At 24.5% G+C, this 19,266-nt stretch overlaps 1 protein-coding gene across 2 annotated transcripts in view; it reads left to right on the top strand.

Annotated features, from left to right (window-relative positions):
* Nucleotides 1–11,859, top strand: part of LOC145841091 (small ribosomal subunit protein uS19-like) — a 28,788-nt gene extending 16,929 nt beyond the window's left edge. Inside the window, exons 2-5 of one of the 2 annotated variants that reach the window (XM_082948463.1) lie at nucleotides 5,671–5,701; nucleotides 8,567–8,658; nucleotides 10,700–10,934; nucleotides 11,699–11,859. In XM_082948463.1, the coding sequence (XP_082804589.1) occupies nucleotides 5,699–5,701; nucleotides 8,567–8,658; nucleotides 10,700–10,934; nucleotides 11,699–11,812 (444 nt within the window). In that variant the 5' untranslated portion in view covers nucleotides 5,671–5,698 and the 3' untranslated portion in view covers nucleotides 11,813–11,859. Of the gene's footprint in view, nucleotides 1–5,647; nucleotides 5,702–8,566; nucleotides 8,659–10,699; nucleotides 10,935–11,698 lie in introns of those variants that run through there. The other variant, XM_082948462.1, reaches the window with a different exon arrangement.
* Nucleotides 11,860–19,266: the final 7,407 nt, after the last annotated feature.

The raw sequence follows: 19,266 nt of genomic DNA, 5'->3' as shown, positions 1-19,266 counted from the left end.
AGTTAAATTAAAATAAAAACTCTGTTTAAATTCAAATAAAATAATTAAGTATTTATTCACTTCATACTATGATAAAAAACACAAAAAACAATCGGTATTATGTTTTTTTAATTAAACTTTTTAACTGGCTAGATGTTTATATTTCAGCTAGATATATTTTATCTGCTTATTATAAACTATAAATCACTAAATTAAATCTTTAAAATTTTGTAAACTTTTAAAAACTTTACCTTTTATCAATATATACAACTTTTTTTACAAATTATAACATAATTTTAGAATATCATACTAAAAATAAGTGCACAATTCTAAATATGATGACTAAACTTTTGAAATAATTTGATACTTGTTTTTTGATACTTTAAAATAAACCAATTAGTATAAGATATAAATAAATAAAACATCAGTGTCTAAAACCTACTTTCTATTTTTCACAAAATTAGCATATTATTTTGTTAAAATTAATTTTAATTATATTGTTTTATACTTTCTAGTTACACATCGATGTTTCTTATGAACTATTTGAAATTTCATTAATAATCTGTTTGAAATTACTGTTTTCAAACCTTCTTCTTAGTCAAACAATTTATTTTTTTACAATTTTTCAAAAAAACTTTAAGCAAAGTATATTAACTTTAAACATTCGTTGTAAAACTTTGCAAAACAATACAATTTAGATGAAGGTATGTAATTTTAAGAACAAAAAATATTAGAAACTGTGTAAAGTCCAAATAATGTTTAAAAGCTTTTTAAAAAAGTTATATTTAATATTAGAGTTAATATAAAAACCAAATAAAAAATCTTAAAATCTAATTTACTACTTGAAAGTTTACAAGCATATGAAATTTATGTGTGAATTAGAGTCTTGTCTATAATTTAAACGGTTTAAATACTTTAAAAGAAACGCTGTTTTTAGTTAAAAAAGAAATAAAGTTTAAAAACAATAATGTAAGTAACTATAATAAATATATGATACAGAAAAAAGAACTTTTTTAGATTAACTCAATTACTTCATTCATAAATGTACGTTTTGGTGAGAGAGATTTATGCAAATTCTTTTTTAAAGATTTATTACTAAATTAACTGTTATGAATAATAACTTTTAATTTTTAGGACGTTACTGCTTAAAAGGCAAATTATTTTCTAATTTAACAATTATGCTAAATTTGTTCAATTTCTACGAAACGTTATTTTTGTATTGTCAAGGTTAGTAAGTTGATTAAAATATTGCGAATATTGAATGTAATCTTAAAATGTAGTTTTATCTATTTAAATTCAGTTGTTGTTTTTTAATTACCGTCAAAAAGGGAATATGTTGAAACTTGAAGATTTTTACGATAAACAATTGATTAATAAGTTCTAAACACGTACTTAAAGTATTTTAAACATATATATATATACATAAATTCTTTATTTATTCTTTTTTTATGTCAAAAAGAAAATATGTTGAAACTTGAAGGTTTTTACAATAAACAACTGATTAATAAATTCTCTAAACACGTATTTAAAGTATTTTAAACGTATATATACATAAATGCTTTTTTTATTATATATTTCGCTCACAACTTATTTTTTAACTTGAAAACAGATAAACTCATAGCTTTATATTACAAATATTTTGAAATATGTTCCAGCAAAGTCCACACAACTGTGCACTTATTAAATGACTGTATCATTAAAAATTTGTCCTTGAAAAGTTTTTCATTATTTTTATAGCACAATTTTTCAAAAGTCCGCGGCCCTCAAAGACTTTTTATAAACAAGTCTGGCCCGCCGACTTGGTAAGTCAGTTCTAAATGCCGAACTTTAAAAAGTGTGTAAAATTTATATATAACCTAAACTTAGTGGGCTTCGGACAACAATCGTAAAAAGTGATTGCAAATGATTCTAGATATTTTTCTTTGTAGAGTAATTATTTTTTTAAATTTTAACATTAGTTTACATATTAAAATATTCTTCTTAACCGTTGTAGTTAATAGTATTTATAATTATTATGTTCAATTTATGTTGCGTAAAATAGTACAGTTATGTCGATTGGTATTTATTAAAATATTATCAGCTCTAACGCTACAAACCTTAAAATGTAATTACTCCTGCTTTAGCTTACAAATGTAATCAAAGTTTTAAACATACTAAACCATTTAATAAATTCTTTCTGGTATTACTTAAATAAATTGCTACACAAACAATAACCTTGAAAGAATAGAACTAATGATGAAGGTGTTTTCTAAATATATTCTCACTAATACACAAACTTCTATAACATACAGCTAAACAATGAAGTTCTTAAGATATAATAAAAAACAGAATCACGTTTGCTCGTTTTATTTACAAAGTGAATTTAATTTTCCAAGTTTGATTACGACTTTTATAGAATTAACGAGATTTCTTGAGAAAAAGACTCTTTGCTAGCACCACCTAGCGGTTGTATTTAGCTGTTTTTAAATTGATATTTTCTCTCAAATTAACATCTTTATTTAGATATGAAAAAAACTATATTGATTTATTTTAAAAACACCTATATTTTGATCTTAATTTTCTGAATTCTTAGGTATTCTTGCTTTAGTTTTAATACTAATAAAACAAAAAAAAAATTGATTATTTCCACAACTTTTTTTTTTTTTCAGTTTAGACACAAGTTTGTAAAAACTATCTATGATTGAAATTGTTTGTTATTAAAAAAACTTAAGTTTGAACAACAAATTAAAGTTGTTTCGATTTTATAAATGTATTTAACTTTGTAAATTTAACTAACACTGACCACTTGTTATGGTTCAAAAATCAAGTTACAATTTTTTTTATTAAACATTTTAAAATAACTTTTAATCAATTAATTGATTCAAGAACTATTTGCATAAAACTTTTTCATTTATATAAAGATTTTGTTTACTGAGTTAACTTTTTATTCTTAAAAGTTAAAATTTTTAGGATAGTTTAAACAAATATTTAAATAACTTAAAATAAAACATTTCTACTAAAACTAAATAATTGTTTTTAAAATGGTGTTGGCAATCCTTTATTTTAAGTTTGTCAATCAAATTTGTTAAATTAATAAGTTTTTTTTTTAGTTTTTTTATCATAGTAAATGAAAGTTAAAATTCATAATAAAACAAGATTAAATTAACTTGTTTAAAAAAACTTATTAAATTAAAACAAGTTGATAAGCATTAAAACTAATAAAACTTTAAAATCGTTTTTTTAAATAAATGAAATCATAGTTTTTATTGCGATACATACTATTATTCTACACTATAGAAATTATTAATAATATTAAACTCTCTCAATTTTTTGATAACTGGTTGGTTACAGACCCTAGTACAAACAAGTTTAAAATTTTGTGTTTTACAGAACATAATTAGATACATATCTGGCAAAACTCAAAAACTTATTTGAAGTAATTTTACGATTTATTTGCGTTTGTTGACTACTGCAAAATTATTTTCTCATAAAATTTTGTGCAAATAAGACTACAACATTGTACACTCACGATTTAAAATACAACTAACATTACTTTACAACATTGAAGAAAATATGAATATTTGTTATTTTTAATTATGCTTAAAAGGATTATTGCTACTATTGTTTTTTACAGTTCTTTTTTTATGTGCAAAGTTGCAGTTACGACTATAATTTTTACTAAGAGTTAAATTAGTTTAGAAAGATATATTTAAAATAAAATTCAAACTTTTGTACAACAGAGCTTTAATACTTTTTTTCATTAAATGATACATTTTGTTTTTTGTAGATTAATATAATTGAAATCAAATATTTATTAATTATTTGAACAGCTTTTTTCCGGTGCATAACTTACTAAAAATATATAACATAGTGTATTTCATTTTGTTTAAATTTATTTAAGTACTTTCAAATAGGACTCGTCAGAAGTTGTTTCCTACTGGATTGCAATGGATACAAATTGAAATAAAATTATACTGCAGTTTAAAGTTTTAAGATATAAAATGACGTAATAATCAAAAGTTTAAAATTAAATAAGTTTTAATGCTAAACAAATTTGGTATACTAATAAAACTCGGTAGAATTAAAACAATCTAAATAAAGAAGCGATAAAATTTTTTAAATTAAAACTATGCTTAAAAATAAAATTTAACAAGATACTAATTACTTTAAAATTACTAATATAAAGATTTAAAAAGTCTAGTTTGGTAAACGAACTTTTTCTGCTTACATAAACTGGGCCTTAAAGATTGAATACATAAGGCTTCCAGAATATGCAATTGAAAAGAGTTCTCCGCTCTCACTAAGACTGAAAAATTGTCCTTTTTATAATTTTTAACACACTCAGGATTGTCCAACAAATGTTGCCCAATCGCCGAGAAGTATTTTTTAGTTGGTTTCTCAGAACGGCCATCAAACCACTTTTTCAAGACTTTCGGAACATGGTTTGATGGCCGTTCTGAGAAACCAACTAAAAAATACTTCTCGGCGAAGTAACTATTTATACATAAACTTATAGTAGTTTGCAAATATAGTTGTGTAACACACACTGTATCTAGTGCACAATTTTTTTATTGTGAAAATTATCATTTAGTTTGAAATATCAAAATTGTTTAGTACATATTTTTTAAATCCATTTTTAAGGGGTTCTTTCTACACAATGAATGACCAACTTGTGTACGTTGTTTTTGATTAAAAATATAAACTTTAATTTAACGATTCTAAAAGTTATAATATTTTGGGATTTAGTTTACTACATAGCTGATTATATAAGTGTAAATACCTTAGCATTTACAATCTCTAGCCAGATTAACAACAACTCAAATAAAAGCATTTAGATAGCTGCTTACAATTGTGCAGATGAGTACTCGAGCATTACATTCAAATACAGAATAACAAAAGTTAATTAAGTATTCAGAAATTAATTTTTTATATGATTGTAAACTTGCTGACAGGTATTGTTCAGTAGTTAAATATTATCTTTGAACAAAAGTAAAACTTAATTAAATACAGTCGTTCAATTACTTTTAAAACTAAGTAATACAATTGAAAACTTGTTTAGAACTAAGAAAAAAGTCAAATGTTTCATTGTTAGTAAATTGACTAAAACAGTTTAATATAAAAATTTGAAATAGATTTGCTATAAAAAAGTTTTAAGTATATTTTGGGAAGTTATTTAATTTTTCTCGAAGATTACTAAGCTTAAAACTTAAAAAAATATATACATTCTTGTTTGACAAGCTACAAATAATGCAGCTTTGTTTATGGCAACTTCGGTTTCAAACAAAACACGATTCATTAAAAAAAACAGATAGCTTGTGTTTTTATTTATTTAGTTTTTTAATCTATTAATTTGTTATTTTTTATTTTTTTTTATAAGCTGTGAAAGCATAAAAAAACAGTAATAAATTACTTAAGTTTAATTGTTTTCAGTGTAAACTAAAACTTTTAGTTTTGTTCGTTTTATTTTTACACTTAAAAAAAGGTACACTGCTTTTTCTACTTTATAAATATTTTTTTGCATAAATTCATATACTTTTTCATTGTTACTTCAGTTTATCTTTACATAGTTGCAATTAAAGCCAGTTTTTTGTTTTTATTTTAGCTTTTTTTCTTTGATACAAAAAAGCTATTTTAGAAAAAATCCAAAATAGTAGCTTTTCTCAATTTCTTTGTTTTCCTCAATATTGGTTCTTTGAGTAGAGACTTAACATATTTGTCAAGAAATATCTACATTGCAATCATGGTTAGTAAGTTTATAGCTATTTTTACTGAAATTGACTCAGTTATGTATTAAATTTAAATAATATAGAATAATTGTTCAAAATTATTGTTTAAGAAGATTTTTTTAATTGTTTTAATCTCAAGTCTAGCAAACTAATTCAGTATCTAGTAGTTGCATTTCATATATTTTTATTTTAATGTTGATTTTTTAATGCTGAATTTGTTTAATTTGTTATATATATTATAATCTGCAATATTCTCACATTTTATTTATAACATTTTCTCATCATTGAACTTCATTCTAATTATTAGTAGATAGTTCATTTATTTTGTATCATATTAGGATTTTTAATATACCACAATTTTAATTAATTCCTGCCTTTAACTTGAATTTTTTATTTAGTTAAGTTTATGGTTAAATGCTGTAGACAATGATTTAGACTTAGTTAACCATTTAATAACCAAGTGATGTTTAATTTAAACTAGAAAAATAATTTTCCCATAAGATATACTTTTTAAAAGTTATCTAAATCTTAGTATATATATATACAAAACTTATGATAGTTGGAACTAAATATACTAGAAAGATAAATTACATTTATAGCTTAATGTAATCAAAAAATGCTACAATTTTCAGTGACTCTATGAGAATGACAAAGTGATTTATATTAAATTAAGCAAAATAAAAATCCTAGTCTAAATTTATTTGTAAATTATCAGGGGTAATATACTAAAATTTAACTTTAAAATATGAACTAGATAACTGTGGTAAAAAGTAAATATAAATACTTTATTGCTAATTTGACATTTAAACATATTTCCAATTCCAATAATATATTTATATGAAATCAGCTTTTTAATGTGGCTACTTTATCTTTTTAGTTACTCTATCCAGGGTTGCTACTTTATCTTGAAACCTGTAAAAATCTTGAATTTGAAATGTAAACCAATAATAACTTAAAAAAACCTTGAATTATCATCAATATTTATATGTTAAATAAAAAAAAATCTGATTTGACACTCAAAATCTACCATGTTGATGATAAATTTTTGTCATCATCAAACATTTTATTAGAAAACATATTTGAAGTAGTTTTACATTATCTATTCAATTAAACAAAGTTCTTTACCTTAAACATAAATTTAAACAAAATATTTACCAATAAAAATTATTCTAAAAAACCTGAAAGAAAGTTTGAAAACCTGGAGAAAATTTGCAAAAAGTCAGTGGCAACTATGTCTATTATACATATTGATTTATTTAAATATTCCAAATATTATTGGTATTTACTTAAATTTGCTCAAATTTGGTTTGGAAAAATAATTAATTTCAGTCATATAACTACCCTTAAAGAGTTATAATTCCTTGAGAGATTAAGTGACAAACTTTCTTAATTGTTATGGATTCCTGCACAGTGGGTCAGTTTTATTTGCATATTGCAGTTTAAAAGTATTTTATTTTTTCTGGATTTTCATTCCAAAACTTATCAGTAAATTCAAATTCTAGTTTTTTATAATGGGCATATGGGATTTTTTTTCTGAGTTGGTCTTTTCTTAAAAATCTTCTACTTAGCTATAGTTGCTTTTTCTGTGTTTTAAAATGAAAAAAGTTTTTGAGGTATGAGGGGCAAAGTTGGATATTAAAGTTAAAAGTAAAGTATTTTTAAGTTTTAAGTGATTTATCTAACAGTTTAATTGTGGAATACACTATTAGAAATCTTATACAAAAACTGCTTTACATAATATATAAATTACTTAATTTATTCAATTAATATTTACTTATAGTTTGTACTATAAGCTTTATTATGATAGCCAATGTTTATTTATATAAAAATGCCATTACCTCCATATTCAATATACCCTGGAGAATGCCTTTACAACATTCAAGTATTAAAAAAGTATTTCTAAGGAATTTAATTAAAGATTTTTCACTTAAGCACTAGGCCATTTGAAGCAGTCATACTCTTTCAATAAGTTTCAGATCGTCATAACTGGCCAAAATTAAAGGTGCTAAACGGTCGCGGCTGGTAACTCACATTTGCCAATCGCATTACCAATTAGCAGGACATTTGCTCTAAACTTTTCATTTAAACTAAAGGTCAAGTGGTTAACATCTTAGTTAAATATGTCTGGAATAAAAGTTATTTAATTTAAGAATAGCTATGTTTATTCTTCAATCTATAACTTGAAAATATAGAGATATAACATCAATTATGTTGGGCTTAAAATTAAATTAAAATTTCTTATAGACCAGATGATGAAGTTTCACCACATAATGAAGTTTTAAAAAAATACCAATTTACAAGTTGAAATTTACACAAAAAAACAATATTGTGCTTACAAAAATGTTCATATTTTGCATTTTCAATAAATATAAACAAATATACTAATTTTTGAACTTATTATACAAAGTTTTATTAGTTTTTCTTAAACAAGAATCAGTTTCTCACAATAAATCAACAATTATTGTGCCTATTAGTTAATTCCAATTTAATAAGAATCAAACCCTTTGACCACAAATATTTACAAATGGAGGAGTCTTTTTAACCTCCCTTTGCATTCCTTTAAAATTAAAATATTAATATATTTTAAATACAAAAGGCTTTTTTTAAATTAACAAATAATTGATTTAAGACTGAAGCCAGTGAAAATGGTAATTATAAATAATTTAAACTAATTATTAGTCTTGAATAATACTTATTCTAAATAGATAACTTAAAATAAAGATTAATTGCAAGTTGTTTAAATGACACTACTTATGAAAATAATTAGATTAGTTTTTTTGAGTTACATCAATAGATCAACACATTATTATAATATTTTTAAACTTCCCTGCATATACCAAAATAAGTTGCTGTATATCAAACTTATAACTAATTTATTAAAGGTAGAAGCAGCTCCAGTTATCAAAAAGAGGAGGACATTCCGTAAATTCACATACAGGGGAGTTGACCTCGAGAAACTTCTTGACATGAGCAGGTAAGAGCTTCTACATCCAATAATTACTGAAAATTTTCCAAATGTTAAGCTATTAAAAAAGATAAAATCACTTGCATATCTATTTAAGTTCATAAAGTTTTTGACTAATGTTTGGGAAATATATTTAAAAATTTTATTCGAAAATAAAAGATTCTTTATAATTAAAAAGCTTTATAATTCTCTATTTTTTTTTGTCTTTTATGTCCAAGTAAACAGCTGTGTTACATTTAAATTTTTTAATTTAATGTTAAAATTTATTTAGATTTGGACGTATGAAAAATTATTTTTTTATGTTTTTTACTATAGGTTTTAAAAGCTGTTAAGGCCATAGGGGGGGGGTAGGCCATGTTTTTTACAAGTTGATCTTATTTTATAGAGTTTTTACTAAGCTTCAAGTTGCTTTTTACCGTTTTTAAAAACTTGAATTAGTTTTTGAGATATGACCGGCCAAAGTCGGGCCGCATAACAGGTTCCTTATGGGGAAGGAAAAACTAAAACGGCAAAAAAAGACTAATGCATTCAAAATCTATCTCCTCCTTCATTTCTTAAGCAATCTTCTTCAAACTTTCACAGTCTATTCTTTATACAATAACAAAAAAACGTTATTTGTGACTTTAAAAATTTTCAAGTAAAAATACCTTTTTTTTTGAAAAACAAATTTTTTTTGATAAAAAATCACTTTTTTTTTTAATTTTTGTCATAAAATTTTTATTTTTTTAAATTATTAAAATTCACAAATAAGGTTTTTTTCTCATAATGTAAGGAACATTTCCTGAAATTTTGAAGAAGATTGCTTGAAAAATGAAGGAGAAGATAGATTTTAAAGTCCGTTTTTAAAAACTCGAGAAAAACGGCTTTAAAGTTACCCTTTTATAAAGACAACCCTTTATATAACCGGTCATAAAAAAAAAGTTACTTAATATTTTTAAAATCTAAAAAAAGCATCTGAAAGATTATAATATTTACTATAATATAAGTCTATATGTTATTTTTGGTCAAAAAATGGCTTCTACCCCCCCCCTATGGCCTTAATTCATTTTAACTACTTGATGTGATTTAAGAGATATTATAGTTTAAAAACTGTAAACAGCTTGATAGAAAATAAATTTATATTTGATTATTATAGTTCTATATAATCATTGATTGTTTGTAAGATCATTAATTACAAATCCCCTAAATCATTAGCAATATATTATTCAATACTGGTCTCAACTTTTTGTTTAATTGAGTTTAATGTTAAACATTTTTAATTCACATTAATCTAAAGGTAATTGTATAAATTATATCTGAGTTTAGTTGTATACTTATACAATAACCAAGTGTTGCCACACACTCATCTTTTTTAAGGTTTTCAAAAACTCTATTCTACAAAGTTTGTATAATCTTTCTAATGTAAAACTTTGCTGTTTAGGATGAATTTCATATATCTCGGGCTAGTTTTCTTGAAATATGAAATATTTAGAACTCTGTTTTCATTAGTTATGATTATTTCAAATTTTGTACTACTAAGATTTAGGTTTGTTTAAAGGCAATTTTTACATACTTGAAGCTCATATTTTTCCAGTTTTTGACCTCAAGCTTACCCTAATAATTTTTGGTCATTTACCTTCTTTGCCTCAATGATATTAATCCTATTAATTTTAATTTAATGGCCATTCGAAGCGGTCATACTCCCACAATGAGTTTCAGATCGTCATAATTGGCCAAAATTAAAGGTGCTAAACGGTCGCGGCTGGTAACTCACATTTGCCAATCGCATTACCAATTAGCAGGACATTTTCTCTAATAAAATCAAAAATTGGATCATTAAGGTATTTAATTAGTAATCATTTTTTTTTATTACTGAGATAAAAATACCAGATTTTTTAAATTTAAAAAATCATAAAATGAGACTATCAAATTGTATAATTATTAAGATTCAAGTTTCAAAAACTAGTATATTTAAATTTTAAGATCCTTATGATTTCATTTAACCGAACTCTTACTGATTCTAAATGGTTGTATTTACTTCTGTTGTTAACTAAAGTTCTATAAATTCCAGGGAGGAGATGTCAATGCTCTACTGCGCCCGCCCACGCCGCGCATTCAACCGCGGAGTAAAGAGGAAGCACGAGGCAGTGTTGAAGAGGCTGAGGAAGGCCAAGAAGAACTGCCAGCCCATGGAGAAGCCCGAGTGCGTCAAGACCCATTGCAGGAACATGGTCATCGAGCCAGAGATGACCGGATCCGTCGTCGGAGTCTACAATGGCAAGACCTTCACCACTGTTGAAATCAAGGTTTGAAAAGTTCATCTGAATCATCAATTCATAGAATTTTTGTGTTATGTTTGTATAATCTTTATTTGATAAAAGATTTTATATAACTATTGAGTTAAAATGATTGACATCCTTTTTGATACTTAATTGTAGTAAACGTTGTTTTTTATCAACTATAGAACATGTGATGTTTTTTAGACTTATTATCATTTAATTTGAAGTTCTAAGAATTTAAATGCAAGTCTTATTTTCTGGTTTAATATTTAACATACTTTTAAAACTTGTCAAATTTATAAGTTGTATTATGTTAACATCTTATGATGTTTAATCAATTTAAAAATGTTTTTTGTTTAATTTTTTAAGCTGATAAATCTTATAAACTTATTCAATGTGAATTTAACCACTAAGTTATCCTATTTAATACTAATTTTAATGGCCATTCGAAGCGGTCATACTCTTTCAATGAGTTTCAGATCGTCATAACTGGCCAAAATAAAAGGTGCTAAACGGTCGCGGCTGGTAATTCACATTTGCCAATCGCATTACCAATTAACACGACATTTCTGTATATTTTCAAATGATTTTATTTTCCATAAATCATTTGTATTTAATTAACTTGAATTAAATTTGTTTCAAATTGTTTTTGTACTAAATATACAAAGTTATTAACTGAACTCGAACCACATGCTATTTTTAAAATATCAATATCTACAATACAACTAACAACTTTGTGTTCGAACAAGTTTTGACATCAAAAATCTAATGTAACTTGTATTTTTCAACAGCCAGAGATGATCGGACACTACTTGGGAGAGTTCGCCATGACCTACAGGCCAGTCAAGCACGGTCGCCCCGGTATCGGAGCCACCCACTCCTCAAGATTCATCCCTCTCAAATAAATTATGTTTCTTTTTTGAAATAAAAGTTAGGAAAATATATATTTGAATCGATGTTGTTTGTTGTATATTTAGTTTCTATTACAAATTATTATTTTTTATTTTTGTAGTTTCTAAAAAATATTGTTGGGCCATTAGTCAATTAAAATGTTTTAATGGGTATCTTTAAAATATGAATTACATATGAGTTTTTTTTTGATTTTGTCTCATTTTAAAGTTATACTCAATAAGTAGTAATAAGAACATTTTCCTTTATTTATACATTAAAAACTAGAAAGAAAAATGCTAACATTATTTAACGAAAGTTTTATATATTATTAATGGTCTTTGTATAGATTGTACATGATACCTCTTTAAAAAACCCCAGTTTAAATGAAATAGATTATCTTATTAACTTGTATGTGAAGGAAGCTTAATATTTTATTTACACTCAGAAATATTTATATAAGTTAAATACAAATGAATTTTCTCTGCAATTTAAAACTTTAACAAAAAGTAGCAATTTGAACAACTTCCTGGTTTTATACATAATATATCAAAAGTAAATCATACATGCCCTTTTGTAAATTCTGCGCTAGTGGTCCATTTCTGAGAATCTACATTTTGCATCTTTATAAAACCTTATATGTATGTAGTTGAGTATTAACAGGGTTGCCAAACACTCAAGGAACTCCGGAAATTTCCAAATTATAGAGAATATCCGGGAATTTTAATTATTTTATATTAACTCATGGCAATTTAGTTTTTTTTAAGATTTTTAAAATAGATCTAGAATGTGATTTAGATAATCCGTTCCAATATTTCGTTCAAAAAAGTTTATTTATTTTTAGGTGCTTGTTTAGTAATTTTCAGCCTTGCGGCTACTTCATAAATATTTTTATTGATATCTATAAAATTTTTAAGAATTAAAAATATAAGAAGTTTAGGGTTGCTAAGGGAAGATTTCTAGAAGAGTGGCAACACTGGTATTAAGCCTTTAAATTTTGATTTGTGATGTATGCCCAGTACAGTAAATTACATGCCTGCCTTTAAAAATCACACTTAGACATCTTTTCAGAATTTTTTATTAAATGTTTAACTTTCTAATATCATTGACAACATGTTTAAAAGCCATCATATCAAAGTTGTGTAGCACGCTTAATTAAAAAAAAGTACTAGATATTTTCCCAGTGATTTATTTTAAGTGAGAACTTATTAATGTTACTGAAATAATGTTTAAAAGCTCATCACATCAATTCTTATGTTTTAATTCAACTAGTTGAGTGTTTGTGCCCAACTTCTGTTGTCTCAATATAAAACTAATTAGAATAACTTGTTTTAAACAAGTAGCACTGTACCTATTTAAAAAACTGTATCTGCGCACTATCAGCATTTCCATATTAATTTTTATAATATACCACAGATATGGTCAGAAAAGTAGAAACAATTGTTCGTTCACTCAGGATTGCCACTTCACCTGGAAATGATTATTAAAGCAAAAAAAAACCTGGAATTTGGGAGAAATTAAAACCTAAGGTTTTAACAATTTTCACATGTTCAGTAGTAAAATTTCGTTTTGACCAAAAAATCTATCATATACACTAAAAAATTATGTAGTTACCAAAAAAAAATTTTCAATAAAAAACATTTAAAGTAGCTGTACAGTATCTTTTCAACGTTTATATACTATTTATCCCATTTCTTACCTTAAACTTAATTTTAAACTAAGAATAGACCCAAAAATGTCTTTTTATAAAACCTGGAAATATTTTTGAAATAATGAGTTGCAACCCTGATTTATCACTCAATTCATACACTTGTATCTTAAATACCTTACTATTTATCACATTTTTTTAAAGCCCTGCTGTATCTAGAACCAAATTATTGTAGTCTAAAGTGAACAGCATTGCTAAAAAACTTGAATTTGAGAGATTAAGAACAAAAGTTACCAGAAAACCTGAAATTTAAATGTTATGTAATGAAATTTTGATCTGAAACAAGAAACTTATCATCTGAATAAAACTAGTCATTATTAACACAAAACTTAAAATAAATACATTTTAAGTAACTAAACACTATTTTACTATCAAAGATAATTTTTAGTTTAAACTTAGTTTTGTTCAAAAAATAGATCGACAAGATTATTATGCAACATTTTTATTTGCAATACTAAGTTTCACCCTTTATAGATATTCAATTACATTTAAAATCTGAATAAAAAAAAGATTCAATGTCTCGTTTTTTCGAAAACCTGGAAAAAATTCATAAAACCCTAAGATATAATATATAAGAAAAGTAGATAAATTTCTGGTGTGACTTATCTTTATTCTTTTAATCCTATTAATTATATGTTTTAACTTTAGGTACTGGCTTGTGTAGCAAAATGAATGAATTTTGAAAAAAATTATAGACTGCCTCTTCTCTTCCATAGAGCAATCCTATCAGATCCCGTACATGTTTGATTAAACGATTACTTTAACAGATAACTTTATAACGTTATAAACTTTATACAGAAGTGATGTAAGATTATATAAACTTATACTCCTCTACAATAATCAAAGTTCTAAAACAACTGGTGGTTTGTGTGATTGCTAGTTGCATTAGTAATTTAATACTGTTTGCTAGTAACAAATGTATATGATTACACTGCTGAGAACAAAACAAATGTTTGCTGTGACCTAACTTGACTAAATTAATAGTTGTTACTTAACTGATAGAATCAATTCTTAAACAAGTGTATATGTTACACTACTAGCTTTCTATATGGTGGTTTATAAAAAAGTTGAACAAAAACATCATCCTTTAAAAAAATTCAAGTTAATTAATTCATATTTAGATTCATCAATATCCAGGAAATCAAGTTAAATACTGTCGAAAAGGTATAGTACTTTTACAATTCTTCGTTGTCAGTTTGGTAGAATGTTGTTTTATATGTAACAAAATAAACAATTGTAAACTAAAAGCAGATATCAAATAAAAAGTTTCTATAAAGATTCAAATAAACCTTAAAATTTTTCCTTTTTGTTAAATCACATAATTATTAGGAACAGGGAACTTCTTACTAATTTTATGCATATTGGCAAACTTGTCACCTAAATAAAATGTTTCCTTGATTTTTTTCATGTAACGAGATTACTTAATACCTGATTTAAACCTTAGTTTTTCATAATGTTAACCTGGGTTTTGTAGATTTCTTATAATCAAAATTTTCTAGTGTGCACAGAAATTTTACTTTCATTTTCTACTTTGTTTAAGCTTAAAAAGCACCATTAGTCTTTTTACTCCAAGATACTGCTTTTAGTATTTATTTGGTTTTTAACATGTTTTATTGAAGTAAATTTTGTGTTACCTATTACCAAAAAGTTACTTATTATAGTGCATCTTGTGTCACAACAGTACTTTACAAAGTAACTCTTGGTCTAAATAAAAAAGAAACCATTCAAGTTGCAGATAAAGTTGCAGTTCATATTTGCAGAGTGTGAATTTAAAAAACCTCTGATGAAAAGAATACAAATGTATTAGGTCTAGAGTTTGTTATATCAGGCATTCCATGTGATTTTTATTCTTATAACTTTAATTTGGATTCTTTCTTTCTTAATTATTTTTTAACATTAATTACAGTTGTTTTCTAAAAGCTAAAGGGATTTAAAAATTGAAACAGTTTTTTGTAGTTTTACGACAATGTAAGTGTTTTATTAAAAAAAATGAACAATTGTATAGCACTACTAACTAATATAGGTAATATAGTAACTAATGTTAAGTTAAAACATCTGTTTTATCGGATAAAAAAGCTAAAACTATTCTTAATATTGTTTTACAAAGTTTTTTTTCTGTATTTAAATCAAATAAAGTTTTCAATGAGTTCTTTAACATTTTTACACAAGTTGTATGGTACTGTGTATTTTGATTATCAATTTAATAATTTTTTTTATATAAAATTTATTTTATTGTTGTTGAATAGTATTGGTTAGTAAAAACAAATGTTTAAAGTTTTAAACTATGATTGAAAATAAAGATAAAATAAAAAGCTTATAGATTTTATGCGAACATTAAATTTATTTTTGTGTCCAGACGCACACTTGGGAGTAAGATGTTGTTATAGAACGAAGGTTATAAACTCTAAAGATTTTTATTAGTTAGGTAAACTTTAAAGATCTTCGTAAATTTTTTTCAACTAAATCCAAGTCCGGATTTAAATAGTAATAAAATAGCAATAACTATTTTACTACTTTTACATAACTAAATGTTGATAAAGTAAGATTTTTAGAAATTAAATTTATTGGTTCATAAAAATGAAAAGAAACTGAGATGTTTAACACTATCAATTAAAAAAAAGATAAATACCTCACATATTATAAATATTATTGAACAAAATAAAAAAACAACGTTAAAAATTTCGGTCAAATGACTTGGTATATAGAAAGACTTTTCAATAATTGAGTACACATCAACTTTTAATATATCTTTTTTTTTTGTTTGATAAAATGAACAGAAAAAAGTATTATTTAGCACTAATATTTTTTTATCTAAAAATAATAAAATAAATGTTAAAAAAAACACACACTAAAAAAACCGAAGCACGATATATTTATCATTGAAAAATAAAAATAAATGTATCGTATTTAAGTTTTAGAAAAAATTGTTTATAGCAATAACTTATGCTTATAGCAATAACTTATGCCTATTGACATTCAAAATGTTGGTAACTGTAAATATTTATTCAATTAATACAGTATAAACCACGTAAGCAAACAAAAAAAGAAATACACTAAAACTGTTTTTTACAACAACTTTCTTACAATAAGAACATAAATACAAAACTATTTGAGACATTTTAGTTTTTTATTTTAATAGTAAATAAGCTAGTACTTTAAATATAAAACATTTTTAAAGCAACTATATCAAAGACTTTGGAAATAAACCTGTATAAAAAAAAAATAACTTGTCAAATTAAGTTTTAGTACAAGTCTAAATATAGTTTAAAAATAATAGTACTTGCTACAGTCTAGTTCGGATCAATGTCATAAGAACCAAGTTAAATACTTAGCAGGGTCCTTTCCTAGGTGTAGTAATTATCTGTATAATCCTGAAACACTTGAAAATAACACATCATTGTAACTTTTTTTATACTTCAACCTTTAAATTATTCTTTTAATAAAAATTCTTAACCTCTCACATCGACCTTTTAGTATATTATATTAACTTTAACTTGTTCTCAATAGAGCTATGATAAGTTTAAATAGAGTTTTTTTTTTGTTAGATTTATTTAAAAAATACTATAAAACATTTAAGTTTTGTTACCGTAACTTTATGAACTTAAATTTCACCTAATCTATATTTTTAATAAACATAGTATAGCAACTTATAAAACAGTATGTATTATAATTTTTATAAAAATATTTTTTAGAACTTCATTGTACATTAATGTTTAATAAATATGCGTAACTACTACATTTTCTTAGGGGTTTCAAACTGTTGCCTGCCTGCTAGATGTATACCACCAAACAAAAGTTTCTGTTTCAAGTCGTGCTTTTTAGCTAATGATTTATATTCTCTTCTATAATAAAAGCTTGCAAATATTTTTATTAAATTGTTTGCTGTAAACTGTACTGTCAGCTCTATTTCATTGAACATTTGCTTATATTTTTTATTGTCTAAAAAAAATAATAATAAAATTATTTTACTACTCAAAGAAATATTTTCATTAATCAATTACTCATAAAAAATTTTGGCCTGATTTTGAAGAATATAAAATCATTTTGCTTCAACAACTTACGCTATAACCACAATTTAAAATGAGCTTTTTTTAACAATATTTTAAAATTACTCTGTATTTGAATTTCAGTTCTAATTAATTTTTTAAATGATCAATTGTTTAAAATTTGGTTAAAATAATTTTTGATTTTATAGTACAGTGTTTGAAATCTAGTTGCCCGTATAAAAGTTTTTATCAACAAATCAGACTCAAGAAAAACTCTGGTAAGTATTGCTCCGAAATAAATTATAGAAAAGTTTCTCAGCCCTAATTAGTCTGCATCTTATAAAAACGATTCTTAATGGTTTGCTACAAGTTAAGAATTTTAAAAACTTGGATATAAAATTATTAGTTTGCTAGAAAAGTTGTTGCATTTCACAGAAATAGTGACGTAACAAGATTATAAATAAAAAGGAAAGTTCAACAAGTTGTATTTAATAAAATGGAAATATATACTTAATAATAAAAGCGCTTGCAAATTCGTCAACTGCGATAATTTAAACGGTATTAATAAATACCCCAAAAAAATCAATGCATCTATTAATAACAGAAGGTATAAATTGAATATCTTATATATCATGATGTGATATTACTAAAAAACATCTTTATGGTTAAAAAACTAAAAGTTTAAGTTGGTTTCCGATACACATTAGATGATCATTTGATTGCAATTTTGCTTTAAAGGAATTTAAACTTTTTTATTACAGTATTTAAAAACTACGTTGCCTGCAAAGTCGTTTTAATTAAGTCAGATTCAAGCAAAATTTTCATGGTAAATATGGTCAGCAAACTAGGAAACTTAATCTTCCCTAACTTAAATTCTTGATAACTTTAAATATTTACCTACAGATTCAAATATAACAAGATATAAAACCTAAGAAACAAACTAAAACTGTTTACAACAATAACTTTCCTACAAGGAGAAAATAAATACAAAACTGGCTGAGAAATTTACAAGTTTAAATTTTAACAGTAGATCAATTAATTATATAAATATTTCACATTTTAGAGCAATTATATCAAAGACTTTGTAAATATACCTGTAGAAAAGACTAACTTATTAAATTAAGTTTTAAAAGTACTCTGAATATTTAAAATATGGTATGTTACAACAGTATGTTACAGTCTAGACTGAATTAGTGTCATAAGAAATTAAATACTTAGCAGGGACTATTCCTAGATGTTCTAATTATCGGTATTTTCCTAAAACTATGTATCATTTTAACTTAATATACTTCAATTTTTAAATAGTTCTGTTACAAAAAGTCATTTACATTGACCTGTAAGTATATTGTGTTAACTTTAAGTTGTTCACAATAGCTAGATAAGTTTAAATGTTGTTTTTGTTACAAGAATAATACAAACTACTAAAGTTTTCAACGTTATAAACTTTATGAATTAAAATTTTACCTAATCTATGCATTTAATAAACATAGTATAACAACTTATAAAAGACATGTATAATAGTTTCCATTAAAAAATAATTTGTTAGAATTCCATTATACATTAGTGTTTACTATTTATGCATAGCTACTATATTTTTAGGGGTCGACAAACTGTGGTCCAAATATTGACTACCAAATAAAAGTTTTTGGTTAACGTTGTGCTTCTCAGCTAATAGTATGATAAAGCTTCTTTTACAAAAAAAAAAAAAACTTTCGAATATGCTTTTTATTTGTTTATGAGTAAACTGTGCCTATTTTATGTTTATTTCATTGCTCAT

This window comes from Thalia democratica, chromosome 7 (assembly GCF_965202585.1).
Source record: "Thalia democratica chromosome 7, ktThaDemo2.hap1.1, whole genome shotgun sequence".
NCBI lineage: Eukaryota > Metazoa > Chordata > Thaliacea > Salpida > Salpidae > Thalia > Thalia democratica.
This window is presented reverse-complemented; position numbering and strand designations above follow the sequence as displayed.